This window comes from Anguilla anguilla, chromosome 2, assembly GCF_013347855.1.
Source record: "Anguilla anguilla isolate fAngAng1 chromosome 2, fAngAng1.pri, whole genome shotgun sequence".
Classification (NCBI taxonomy): Eukaryota; Metazoa; Chordata; class Actinopteri; order Anguilliformes; family Anguillidae; genus Anguilla; species Anguilla anguilla.
This window is the reverse complement of record NC_049202.1, coordinates 12,298,063-12,312,476: the sequence shown is the minus strand read 5'-3', so window position 1 is coordinate 12,312,476 and position 14,414 is coordinate 12,298,063. Positions and strand designations below refer to the sequence as shown.

Sequence of the window (14,414 nt, the reverse complement as noted above, 5' to 3'; positions counted from 1 at the left end):
GAGTGTTTTTGTGTTCCCCCTATCCCCTCCCCCTCCCCCGCCCGTCTCCGCCATACCTCTCGCAGACAGCCATGCTACAGTATGGCACCCGTCCACAAAAAAAACCCTTTACACACATCATTAATATTCAGCGACTGCACTCTCTTACCGTGGGCTCCGGTTGCCGAAATAACATGGCATTTTTGTGTAAGCATCTTGAGACTATAGAAGCCCTCATCTGCAGTGGTATCACAAAGAATATCTGTTATAAAATCCATTGTTGATGCTATTTAAATGCCTCGTGACCGCTCTTCCAATAGCAATCTGTTATGTTCCCAACACAAAAGGTTGCCCTTGTCCTCCGTAGTCATGGCATTTCTCAAACCACCATGGTCCACCATCACATGTAATCTAGTGAGGACCACAATGCTGAAATGTGTTCTGCTGCTGCAGAAGAAAAAAAAATTCCTTTCATATATTTTTTTCTTCCAGAATCAGCAATTTTATGAGAAAGGGGACCCTTTCGGTGCGTTGCTGGCGGGTTTCACAGAAGCACGTTATCGCCACCAGTTTGGCCGTGCAGCAGTTTATTCCGCACCATCAGGACGAAAGAGAGGGAAAAAAAGCCCCAGCTCAGCTCATGTATGACAGTATTGGTTTATTGCAGGCGGCCCCCCTCCCCTCCACACCCCTTCCACCCGTCCCCCACCCTCCCTCCCTCCCTCCCTCCCTCCCGTACGCTGATCTGCACAGACGCACCATCAGGAGCGTGTCTCTCTCGCCCCCACCCCCCCCTCCTCCTCCTCCTCCTCGTCCCTCTCCTCACTTCTGCACTTTCAGCCGGTGGCAGAGGAAAGAGGCGCATCACAGTCCCCCCGCTCGTCCCGGCAGCCTCGCTCTCCGCGCTCCCGCTCGCCCCGGCCGCCCCTCTCTCGCCGCGCACCTCCCCGTGCACCCCCACTCCGCTCCGGACCGGCCATCGCGCGCGCCCATCGGCTCAGGTGGAGGCATGGAGGAGCCAGCCTGAGGGAAGATGCCGTTTCCGTAGAAACTGCCGCGCGCAGCTCCTACCGGTGGTGATGCTAGCCCCCACAGCCTCTCTCTTTCCTGGGCTAGAGTGCAGCGGATGACTTAAAAAAAGAGGGCTTTCTCCCCCTCCCCTCTGTCTTTCCCTTTTTCTCCTGCTTTTTTTAAGGAGAATCATCACCCTTTTTTTCTCTTGTGTGTGTGTGCATATATATTTTTGTATACACATACACGTCCTCCTGCAGTCCCATTGTTTTCAGGAGGGGATTTCTGACAGTACATTTTGACTATGGCACATGCAGCCTCTCAGCTGAAGAAGAAAGCGGATTTAGACCTCACTGCAGCGGAAGATGAGAAAGAGAAGAAGAGGAAGACCAGGAAGAGGTCCCGGGATCTGAAGAAAAAGGTACTCGGGGACGGGAGTAGCAGCGCTGCATTCCTTTGTCTTAAAATTGTCACATTGGTCTTTTTGCACCCTGGGTGGGCTTCCAGCAGGGACGGGGCAGGCTCCCGCATCCCTTTGTCTGGGGGGTTAATACCCCCCTACCCCCCCTTCCCCACCCTCTCCGAGCGATGGAGGAATTTCACCTGTTTTAAAGAGCAGGGCTGTGGACTGCAGTGTGACTGCATCGGCAAGGGTGGACTTATTTATAGGGCAGGCATGTGCTTCACAGGCAGGCATTCTGCTGTGGCTGGAGGCTGAACAATTTGAGCATTTAGTGGAGTTTTAGTGCTGCGGTACTCGCAGAGTGCATGAATGCATACCCTCTTGTCTACAGGTTTGAGCGTCAGCTTGGAGATCTTCTGTTGCTTTGCCTGCATATGTTGCATGTGAAAATGTATGCACGCACTTATTGGCTGATCACATAACAATACACCTCTTGTGAACTAAGATTAGGAAGCTTTTTTTGGTTTTTGGCAAATGGCCATACGCCTTGGAGAATCGATTAGACTTTTCATTGATTCGGTCATTTTATTGGTTTCACCCGTTTTTCCGAAAAGACAGTAGCCACGTCCCTCAGTCCTCCGGTGATGCAGATTTCACCCTTAAAAGCATCCCTGTCTCCTGTTTCAGATGGAATAATGCGTGATAACATTAAGGATGGAGCAGCGTTCCAGCCCTTTATTGATTGCTTTTGGAAATAAGGCACAGGCACGCTCTGCTAAAACATTCATTTTCTGAGCTCTCATGTGACATGTCATTTATCATGACCTGCAGATAATATGGTGGAGACGCTGTGGGTCTCTCAAGATTTCTATATGAGCTCTGATTTCCAGAGGGAGGGAGGGAGGGGGGGAGTGAGGGAAAGAGAGAGAGGGATAGAGAGAGAAAGAGTGAGAGTGGTCCGGCCCCAGTTGACTCCCTAAGGAGTTGGGCTTCCGATTGTTTTTGTTGTTTCCTGTTGCCTGGCACTGCTGCCCATCAAGAACGGCTGAAAACCCCACCTCGTCTGCGATCGTGCTCCACAGGAGAAAGCCGAACACAATGGGTTGTGTCAGGACATTTCCGCTTGGCTTCACGTCTTGGCAGCAGAGGCTTCTTCTTCGCTTCCATTACATTACATTACATTACATTCCCAAACGTTCACGGCACTGCGTGTCCTTTGATGGCAACATCGCTGCCGTTCTCTCTGCAGCCCTCTTTAACGCTGCGCTACATTCCAAAACCAACCAACGGGGACGGGCTTTTGCCGTTTACATACGTGAAGGATGGTGATAGGGAGAGAGAGAAGGAAAGAGGAACACGTCATGCAAAGCATCTACACATTCAGCACAGGCTAACTGTTTAATTGAAATTACAAATTGTTACTCAGTAGCCGGGTGAGAGAAGGAAAGTGAATGTTAGTCACTTTAGGCGTGCAGAAACAATAGCTGTGTGCTGCGTCCCTGCCCCCTCGACTCCGTATTCCACTAATAAAGATGGAGGTTAATTCCTTCTTCACTCATGCATATCTAAGGTAATTGCACGGCTATTGTTAACCGGCTAAGTACAATGCAATTACCATGAAGATGCCGGTAGGACCTTTGAAGACCTGCTGTTGCTATCTAGCTACGTGCTAATGATTCCTTCAATGTGCTATGGAAGGTTTAGCTTTACTTGGTTTCAATAGTTAAAATTGCATTCTTAAACATTTTATTATGGTTCACGGTTAAATTTAATTGTGTAGGATACTTATTGCTATGTATTCAAATGATGCTCATGGTTATGTAGTAAAAATGAAAAAAAAAAACGTTCTGGTGAAAAGATCTAACCATACATTTGTGAAAACGCAATGTTGCGTTAATGATGTATTACATTCTGCATGGGATCACTCAGGTTTGGGAAAAAGGATCAACAGTGAAAGGCAGGACTCTGCAGGTGCAGGGTGTCCCCAAATATAGTCGGTGTGGCGTCAGCTGATTGGAAGGGGAGAGCAGCGACGCTGACCTGTAGAGAGCCCTCATCAGTCAAGGGCGGGTTGTCTGCCACTCACACCACGCCGTGATGACCCCGGTGTAGCAGGTGCGGGTGTCGCTGCAGACAATGGAGAAAACAAGGCTGAAAGCTGAATTTTCAGCGGCGCGCTTTTTTAGCCCGTTCGCGCCGAGACAAAGCCCTTGCTGGAGTCGAACTGCGCTTACGCGCGCGTTAATGCTGGTGCGTGCAGCGGAGGCTTCCGGCAAATAAGGGGCCCGGTGAGGATGGCGCTTGCCCATTGATCGCTGAGTTGTCTGAGCTGTTCCACAGAGCCGTTCCAACTGAATCGGAGAGAGGAGCAGATTCCTGTGAATTTTACGTGCCTTTTTACAGCTCTGAAGGAGGAATCAAAACCTCCTTTTTTCATACTGTCAAACAAGTGACTTTTGGGAGGATTATTGCAGCTGTGATGTACTCAGCCGTACATGGGAAATGAAATAATTATATTATTTTTAGAGGAACAGGAGTCACTCTCAGGCTTCACAGAGGTGAATTGAAGGTGAAAGAATTCCTGCCTTAGTTTCTGTAAGGGCCCCATCTCAGAAACCAGTCGAGGAGCCGTCCTCACGTTTAGCTGCCCTCTGAGTGACCTACTGTGGCTGTTGCTGTTTGTGTGCTATAGGCTCGGCTGGCTCCTGTTCAAGGGGAAAGCGGGGTTCAGCTGATCCTGCAGACTGTCGCCGGGTGCCCTCGTCATTACCAGAGACACAGAAATCCATACTACGGTCTGGGGACAGTGTAGCGGCTGTAGCTGCTCGGCACATCTCCGTTACACCCGCGTGAATAGAAACAGGGAGCCGACTGCGTGTGTGTGTGTGTGCAGTCAGCTGCCCTGACAGGCTCAGCTAATGACAGTTTCCCTCCCCCCTCCCCATAACCGCTCTGTCCACCGGAACAGGGACCTGACGCAGCATCGCCACACAAGCTCACCGCATATTGAGATTCCCTCGCTGCCTCACAATTCAAACATCTTCCTCCGAAGCGCTGAAACTGTCCTCTCGATGACGTTTTTGAAAATGAACAACGTAGCTGCCTGTTGTCACATGGGAATTTTGCTGTCTATGTTTTGTTGTCTGGTGAAGTCTGTGTTTGTTTTTGAAGGATAGCATGCATGACATGCAAAAATGGACCTTCTCTGAGCCCTGTAAAGTGGCCAGTTCTGCGGGTGATTATTTACAAGGACAGGTAGCCCAACTGCGGCTAGGCTCTTGTTTGAGGTCTCTACTCGTCGCCGTAACTCAAAGAGCGCTTGACAGCGTGAGATTGCTCAGGCCGAGCTGTATTTCAGCGAGGAGCAAATTTAATTTGTCGACCAATCGCCAGCACAAGGAAGCAGTAAAAAAAAAAAAAGACTCTTCCTGAGTCCAGTCCCAAGCCAGCTCTGCTTCCTCAGCTGATTCTGCTGCATTGGAACACTGTTTGTTGTTCTGGATTTGATAACCCTGAAATTAGCAAGATTGCCCTTTGCGCTTCTTCACCCGGTAGCAGGGCCTGCTGTTTCTGTGGAGCCAGACAAATTGCTTCTCATCTTCTTAATGTTGACCTGTTTTGATTGAGGACATTCATGCTGTCGTCATGGTAGTCCAGATAATAGTAGTGTAGTTTCCATCTCATTTTGTTGTTTTTTTTGCAGTGTAAAATGTACTGTACGTTGGCGGTGTTCTGTGCCAATGGAGCGATGGCACAAGCATAACAACACCAATACCTTATTTATTTACTGTCACGTATTTCAGCATGGAAGTCATTCCAGACGCATTAGACATATTGTATTGTATGACTACTGTAATTGCAGGTAATAGGACTGGCGTCAGCATTGATGCCTAGAAGTGGTGTGGCTTCGGTTTTGTTTAGAGGACACAGTTCAGCCCAACAAGCTATTTAATGCTCATGATCAAGGCAAATTGAATTGTAACATCTCAGATCTTTTCCCTATTGGATTTAAAGTTCCAAGAGTTTGTCATGATGGTTAAGTAAACACACACACGCACATTAATTTTTACTTTAGTTTTTTTTTGTATTACAAGCTTCCGGTCCCCAAAAAAGCACCAGCATCAGAAATTGAATTTTTAGATCAAAGTAACCCATTGGAATACTGTATTTTTATAATGAGTTTTTCCGGTAACTGTAATTTTAGTATTCAACAGATACTTAGGCAGAGTATAAACCTTTGACCCAAAAAAAGGAATGTATACTTTAGTCACTATTAACCCTAAAATTCTGAATCTTGACCAAAATAGTTCTTGTTGCGATTCTCCATGTGTGAGCTTACCCATTGGTGCTCCCTACAATATGGCCGCAAACAGAAGGCTTGTTTGTTCTCATTGGCTATAATGAGCCCTCTGTGAGTTAAAGGTTCAAGGCCTTTTCCTGAACTGCCTGGTGGAGATGCATGTTTCCGTGGACCTGCTGCTCACACACAAAGGGCGATGGAGCTCCTGCCCTTCACACTCACGCATGGAAGATTGCATTATGATGGATGCGACAGGATTATTGTTTATTGTGGACTTGTTTACTGTTACTGTTTCAGGTATTGGTTGGGTGGCTTTCAGGGCTTATTCAGCACAACAGGAGCCTTGCAGATGGTGTAAACCTTAGAGGAACTTAAGTGTCGCCGGCTCTCTCTGTACGTAGAGCGTTCGTTGTTTCACGGTCCCTTGGCGCTCACAAGGAAATTTCAGAGACCTACTTCTGCCAGTTTTTGTCATGATGAAAAATAGCAAACTCATATTCAGAGAAAGAGAGAGAGAGAGAGAGAGAGAGAGAGAGATTGCGGCAAAATATTAGGAGGACTGTATTGGAAGAATTAAGCTTGTCAGTGCTGCGTTTTACTGCGCACAGTTAGAACGAACCAGATTCAGGACAGCAGTGTGCACTGCGGAAACAGAAGCAGAGAGCTTTAATATCAGCTCTGCAGTGCAGCTGCTGAGCGTGAGCTCCCCGCTGGTGAAAATATCATCTCCGTGAGGAACAGCGGTGGAAAGCGGCAGTTTGCTGATGCCGATGATGATGATGACGAAGAAAAAGACCTAACAATGAATAACGCTGTGTGGAGAAACCGCTACCTCACTTAAAACACTGCACACAGTGTACGGGGAGTGAACCGAGGATAGCTGAGGACAGAAGAATTGGGGGGAAGGGGGGGGGGGGAGGTGTCAAAAAGAAGAATCTCCTACTGTCTTGCCTTATATCTGCGGCTGCACACCTCCTCTACCCCCTCTCGCTCTCCCTTCCTTTCTCTCTCTCTCTTTCTCCAGCTCCTGAGCGTGGTGCTGTTCATCACCCACCTCTCTGCTCCACCGCTCCTGCCACCAGCTTCCTACAGGATGGGTGGGGGGTGGGGGGTTCAGCAGCTGACTCCTCCCACACCCATTATAACCGGTCCCTAAACCCCATACCCACCACAACCCCCACCTCCAGACACACCATGCTCCTACATTAATCCCTTACTCCTTATTAAGGATCAGCCTCTCTTTTCTCATCCCATCCCCCTCCCCCATTTTCCTATTGTGTGTGGAAAGCACGCGCTCCCCGTGTCCCTCTCCCTCCCCCCCTCCATCGCTCTCTCCCCCTCATTCTGGCATTGTCACCACACTTTTTGGAATTCTCTTGTCTCTACCCCTCTGGCAAACCCCTGCCTGATTACCAGTAAGGCTATCTACAATCAGAAATTCATTTGTGTGGCGTAGCATTCTGTGATTTTTTTTCTGCCACATTTTTTTCAGTTGCAGCCGTTAATCCTGAAAAATATTGCTTTTTCTGCTTTTTTTTATCGCTGAGACACGGCAGAAAAAATGATACGTTTCAGAAATTGCAACAAACACTGTAGTAAAATTTTAAATCTGCAAAAATGTGCGGGTCAACATGGTTTGTGTGCCATTGGCTGGTAGGTCGGATGCTAATGACTAAATCTTTGGCAGTCACAGGAGCCAAAGCTTAACCACAGCAAATATCTAGACCTATAAATGTCTTCCTTATGGTATCAATGAACGTATGCAGTACGACAAAGGGACAAAGAGACACGCTACACACTGTTGATGCGATGGGGAGCCCCCACGCATCAACAGTGTGTAGCTCTCTCTGGGGACCAGAGGCGCAGATTCTGGGGGGAAAAACATCCCCCAAAAAAAACCACACAGAGATACCTTCGTCCTGCTCCCCTCAGTAGCATTCATACAGGCTAGCACGAACGCCAATCGCGCGCGCAGATTCGCGTATTTATCAATGAAGGGAAAACGCGTGGTCGTTCACGAGCCTCGCGAAGACGGACACGGCCGCACAAGGAGACTGCGGCACTAAGCCGCGAACGCCACGTTCCTCCCTCCCTCCGTCAGGATTTATGAGACCCACATCACAACTGCCGGTCGCGTGGGAGGCGAAATTCCTCCGCCGTTGCGGTGACACAACATGCGGTGTCGTCTGCTCGCGGCTGCAGCGCTCTCCGTCGAAGACTGGGAAAAAAAAAAAGGCAGATACTAGTTTATTGATGCGAGACATTTGGCAGGGGATGATGGTTGTGTTTGTTCTGGAAACATATCAAGCGTTGTGGCTGAGTTTGTGTTTAGTCTAGATGAATCTCTGGGCCAGTTCTTTGGGAAAATCTGCCCCGACTAAAATAGATAATTTATAAAAATACACTCTTTATAAAAAGAGCAGCGTAATATTTATTTTTGACAGATATTACTTTATTAGGCTTGTAGCCCTTGTCGTGGTGTATTCCTGTGCACAGAAGTACAGTTCCATACTCAGTCATGTCATTAAAAATCTCTCAAAGATTCTTTGTAGGTACATGACAATTATTACCATACTTTCTGAGTTAACTCGAGTATAATTACAGGTAATTGACTGTTCAGCATATACCACCTGACTTTGTATGTTAGATGCTCTACATAGCTGTCAGTTGCAGTTTTGGGGATACCTGCGAGTCTAGAGGATGCTGTAAAAGCAACCATGTGGGTGGAGGGACAGGTTTCCTCAGATATTAACCTTTTTCAAGCTCAGATGTAAGGCAAAGTATCCTTACATCTAAGAGTTGAGTTGCTTAGCAACCGTGCTAAGCAACTCAATTTAATCTCTGTGCAAATACATGCAAGATACACACCAGGGCAAGAAAAGCTTAATTGCCTGTTTCTCAAATGGAAAAGTGAAGTATCTCGGTGTCAGAGGGCTCCTTCCAGAATAATCTCATAGCGGCGATACACAATGCTAGGTTCTGCTCCTTTGATTATACTGTTTACCTGAGACTGTCACAGCAGTGTCTGGCTGTGGATAAACAGTGCTCCTCCGCACTGCTGGCCTGCACTGACTCCTCCGCACAGCCAAGCTCTGTTGTGTTTGAGGATTCCTTCATCTGCGACATATGTATGAGGCAGCTGTGGAATCATGGCTGTCCGCTGCCATTCTCTCAGCCTGTTTACTCGTTGTAAAGGCACTTAAACAAGTGAACCAGTTGCTTGTGTGGGGGTGTTCACCTGATTAGCCATTGGGCTACACTTGATGCAGATAGATCTTTGGAGGGTGTGGTCCAGCTCTGGTCCCACAGAGCCGCAGGATCTGCTGTTGCTCAGCACTTCATTAATCAATTAAAGTGATCGATTACGCAGATAACTCACCACACCTAGTTTCTTGGGACTGAATTGGTCATTGACTTTAAGGCAAAGAAAAAAAAGAACAAAAGCCAGCAGACCTTGCAGGCTTCCAGGCCCAAGGCTGGGGAGCCCGGGTGCAGCAGGCATCAGCTCATCCAGCAGCAAGCTGTGACGGATGCCCCGCTAACAGGCTGGTAACGGACCGTCAACCACGCAAAGCAAAACAGATTTGAGCCAATCAGCACTTCAGGGGCTGAGGGTGTTTGCTTGTCTCTCACGCGCCTGGCTAGCATGGCTAGTCCTCAGGATGCCAAGCTCCCAGGATTCCAGAGGACGTTCTGAAGGTGAGAGGTGGGAGAGTATTATAGTCGCGCTCGGGCCGGCCGTGACGATGATTCACGCGGAGCTCGATTTTTCGCGGGGAGAGCGCTGTGATTTATCCCCTTCTCCCCCCCTCAGCTCGTGCAGAGGGACATGACGTCCGAGCTGCCAGGTACAGTGCTAGCAGCAGGCCTGCTCCGCCATGTTCTGCTGAGCTGGGAAAACAGAGAGAGAGAGAGAGCAAAACTGGCCTAATTTCCTCCTGATCTTCCTGCTGTAAAAATCCATCAGACATTCAGTCCTGATGGTCATAGGGGGATTAGGACTGTCTTTCATGGAGAAGATTTGAGTTTTTATTTCCTGAAAATGTGCAAAGGTTTGCACGGTTTGTATTGAATAATTTGACTGGAAGTTTATTGCGTGTTTTCTGGTCCTTGGCCTCAGTTGGTAAAAACATGGTTACAGATTTAAACTCTGCTGAGCTGCACCAAAATAAACTGATTGCTTTCGTGACTTTCTTTGGCTTATCATTTTGGGGTCACAAGTTACAAAAAAGTCTTGTAGCTGTACTAATCTCTCCTTCCTTATTGTGAAATAGGATACACATTGCTGTAGCTTGCTGGAAAATCTGCTTTATTCATGGATGCCTACTTTTACTGCGGGTAGAGTAGATTTATCTTAAAGATAAGTAGTGCTTTTTATCCAAAGGGCAGTTTCCCACTCATGACTGCACAGTTTACTAATTTGTCTTCTGCAGTTCGCAATTGAAATGCAGCATCATAGAAATTGAGTTTATATACATCATTGTGGATGATATTACATACGTCACCATTCGGGTTCTCCCCCTCATGCACCTGCCAAACGGCCAGGAGTGCATTTGTCTGCCATCGATTTGATCTCGGGTATCTTACTGGCATAAAGGCACTTTTGGAGCTGAGTGGATTACGGTGGGCTAATAGTGGTAGGTGTTGTTTTTGTGGCGGTTCAGCTGAAGTGTAGGAGCCTGTTTTTTTTTTTTGCTCTTCGCCATCCAGGGACATCAGAAAAATAGCATTGCTGATTTGCGCGTCGCCGAAAATAGCTGGCAGGTGGTTTGCCCAAAGGGTCAGGACCAGTCACCAGGGTTGGTGTCATTACAGACTGCCCTCTTTGCTTTGAGCTGATCTGTAATGAGAGGCCGGGATGTCTGGAGGTCTCCTATACTTTCTTATCCAGCCTGTGGTTGGAATTGTACAGTCGTGCCTCCAGATACCTTCAAAGAAATGTTCATGGACACTAAATTTACTGTAGCACAGAAATAGGTAATCCAGGACCTGTGCTGTTGTCATCTGTATAGTTGCTTATCTGGAGCTAAAGAAAAGACTGTTTCTATATTTTACTGTACACATCCAAATGTGCACAGATATCATATAATTTATACAAAAATATGTTCAGTAACATTTGACCTTTCAGTTTGTAACATCGGGCTGTGAAGGTGTAGGACATGATTTTAGGTTCTTCTTCCTAATATCTGAGCCATACAATACTCCCTTATCACACTGTCTCATTTTCTCTGTGCATTTAAAATCCATTTAAATGCCAGTTTTACTGTCATGATAATGACGATTATTAAAGTATCACTGTGTAAAACTGCTCTCTTTGAAGTGAGACAGCTAAGCTGGAATTCATAGATCAATGTACACTATGGTAGAATCTCCTTTAGGGTCTATTTTTTTGCTAGTGACAACAATGAGCACCATCTATTTTTCAAAAATATTTTGTTGAGCTTAGCTCTAATATTTCAAAATAACCCCAAGATAACATTACAGTAATGAAAGATCTCATTCTGTTTTAGTCCATAACAGGCTGTCCTGATTGTCTCATGTCTTCCAAGACTTTCTGAAAAACAGATGGAACAGCGGGTAAGGACCAGTCTGTTCAGTTCAGGACAGCAGTCCATGTCATCGTGTCATCTTTAGCCTGCGTGTAGCGTTCTTTACAGAAACAAAGCTGCTACTCTCCCTGTTTTTGTCACAAGCTGGTTTACATTTGGTAACTGCAATTTGGAAAAGTGCAAAACCCAAAAAGCTGTTTGGTCGTATTATTGCTTACTTCTAAGGCCACTTGCTATGGACAGCATTTAAACCCACACTGCGTATACCTGCAGAACAAAACGAAGAATCCAGAAAAAGGCCATTTTTACCAACTGAGGTCAAATTGCATAATTCTGTGGATTCTGGTCATGCACTGAACCAAAATATGACCTGTGCCATGCAGTTAGCACATGTGCAATGTTTCATTTTAAATCTTTCCGACAAATTCTGGTTCCTTAACTTTCACATACTTTGTAGTACTACTTAACAGACTGCTGGCTCATGCTGTGTTTTCTCGCTACATTACCATTAAGACTTGTTTTCAGCTGTTTAACAGTACAAGACAATCCACTGTGTTGGAGTTCAGACCACAAAGACTTAACCTCCCATTGTTAAACCCCTATTTTGTTTGTATCCATCTGTTATTGTTACAATTTCAGTTGAAATCTGTGTTTGAGAAGAATATGTTGTAGGGGTTGCAGTCTACTGTGAAATCAGGAACCCCTGATTGAGAACAAAATCAGGAGCTGAACCAGAAGACATCCATCTGTGTGCTCCTTGGGCCTGTGTTTGGAGCACTTGTAGTTGTGTTTGACGGACAATTGATTAATCCTTGCATTTGCAATAAAACGCACTAAAGATACATATGTCGATGACACAGACCTGTGCCTGGAAGTTGAAAGCTAATGAAAGAATTGTGCGAATTTTTAAAAAATAAGCCCATCCCAACAAAATTAATGGTCAGTGCTCTCCATTTAAATTTCGCCCGATGAATTTGATTATCATGGAAAACATTTGCCTAACGATCAGAAACCTGCTGATGACCAACGTAGTGTCCTTTGCTGTGACTACAGGGAACATTTGATTGGGCTGCAGAAACAAGACCGATTCCTTTTGTCTTGTTTTTGTGAAACAATGGGGTCACTTGGGTTGGTAGACGACAGATGGACCAGCCAATCATCTGGCTTGAAGGAGCTTTCACCAAAACTAATAAATTATGTGAAAGCTTTATTGATCGGGATAATCTTTAAACCAGCCAGGTCATAATGGGTCAGCAGGATTTAAGGACAGACTGCAAGTTAGAGTAGAATTGGAAATGGTCATTTAATTAAGAGCGCTAGAATAGGTCTAAGGGGAATAAATTATTATTTATTTGCATAGATTCCCCTAACTATGGATAACTTGTAGGTTATTTGTTATTTATAAGTATTTGCTGAAGCATGTAATTTATTATGCGACATCATTTGAATATGTGCATATTATGATTTATATGAAAACACGGAATGCTGCAGAAGCTGTATTGTTAATCTGATCTTGATGTTGAGCTGTTATTAGTGAGGCATCTCAGGTCCTCTGTGTGGGATTGTTGGTACTCCAGAGAATTCCCAAAGTCGCATTTGTCTTTAAGACTGCAAACCGGTGTCATCTCAACAAGCTTTCTGAAAATGGTAAATGGACTGCATTTATATAGCGCTTTTATCCAAAGAGCTTTACAATTGATGCCTCTCATTCGCCAGAGCAGTTAGGGGTTAGGTGTCTTGCTCAAGGACACTTCGACACGCCCAGGGCGGGGTTTGAACCGGCAACCCTCCAACTGCCAGACAATCGGTCTTACCTCCTGAGCTATGTCGCCCCATAATGTTTAGCTGGTGCAGATCGTCTGTATTTCTATCTCAGACTTTTATTTTAAAAATAAAAGTCTACTAAGGCTGTCTGAATTTCAGATTATGTCTGGCTTCCATTTCACATTTAATACATTTTAAACAAAACAATAAGAACGTTTCAGCAAAGTACTAAAGTCATCCAAGAGAGAAGACAACTTGTTTTATTAAATTCATTACTTTTCTGCTATTAACTGTAAGGCCATAGTTAAGAGTTATGCTGCTGCAAAGATATTTTCATTTGGAGAAACCCAGTGCTGTGTGAAAGTAAGGTTACAAGTGTGAGCTTCCAGCAAAGAAAATCCCATCGGAGAGTTAATGGTGAAACGAAAATTCCATTTTAATGCAAAACGACCACCAGCAGCACAAATGAAAGTCTTAAACACTGTAAATGAGCTTGTGTGGCCTTTCGTTAGCATCGATTCCCCTGAAATGAATCTGAGAAGCTGTAAACAATTTAGGAAGTTAGGGATGAAATTCATGGTCAGAGGAATCTTTTGAATGCACAGCCACCCAGGGATAATAATCTGTCATATTACCAAACATTAATCCATGCAGGGTTCTGCAGGTCTTATTAGGCTAGAGATTTAATTAGGGTGCTGCAGACATTTTAGCCTTTTTCTTTTACTCTTTCCATTCTGACTAACTATCACACACTTTACATTTTTACATAACGCAGTACTATGGCTTCTCTGCAACTTTGTTTAAAATATGATTCATTATGTGCATATCATTATATGCATGTATATGCGCATTATATGTTTAATTAAACTTCATACTTAGGCTAATCTTATATAAACAATAGTGCTTATTGCTTTATGGTAAAGCGTGGCTCAGATTGACAATCACAGTTGCTCTTCTTTTGTTGTAACACAGAGGCTAGTTTGATCCTCTGAGATTACACCTTGGTTTGCATCCATAATGTATGTATTTGTGTGCCCCAGATAAACAACAGCAGCAAAGAAAAATACAGAACTAAGGTAGTTTCCGTCTGTGATATTCCTCGCCCTTCCCTGCAGACGAAACCTAGGCGAAATTCTCAGCGGACAGCCTTATTTGCAGCTCCTCGTCCTGCTCTGTCAGCAGCCATTAGGCTGCGGGAGACTGAAGGCTGTCAATGCTGGCTGGAGACGCAGCCTACTCTGCTCAGCACATGTGGGCTCTGGAGATGGCCCAATCCCGCACCTGGACCCCCACTCCTGTTCCGCAAAGCGCACATTTTAGGGGAATAAAATCCCAGGCATCTGGCAACCTTGAGTACCCCCCCCCCCTCCCCCCACCACCCTCCAACCTCCCCTCCACTCCCCGGCCT

The 14,414-nt window shown here is 45.7% G+C and overlaps 1 protein-coding gene across 38 annotated transcripts in view; it reads left to right on the top strand.

Annotated features, from left to right (window-relative positions):
* The window catches only part of ank3b (ankyrin 3b), a 163,096-nt gene that overhangs the window by 66,448 nt on the left and 82,234 nt on the right, over positions 1–14,414 (top strand). For 12 of the 38 annotated variants that reach the window (XM_035403097.1, XM_035403094.1, XM_035403093.1 and 9 more), the window contains exon 1: positions 814–1,411. The exons of 2 other annotated variants lie outside the window; for them this stretch is intronic. In XM_035403097.1, the coding sequence (XP_035258988.1) occupies positions 1,295–1,411 (117 nt within the window). In that variant the 5' untranslated portion in view covers positions 814–1,294. Of the gene's footprint in view, positions 1–812; positions 1,412–14,414 lie in introns of those variants that run through there. 24 more of the 38 variants (XM_035403111.1, XM_035403092.1, XM_035403102.1 and 21 more) reach the window with 5 other exon arrangements.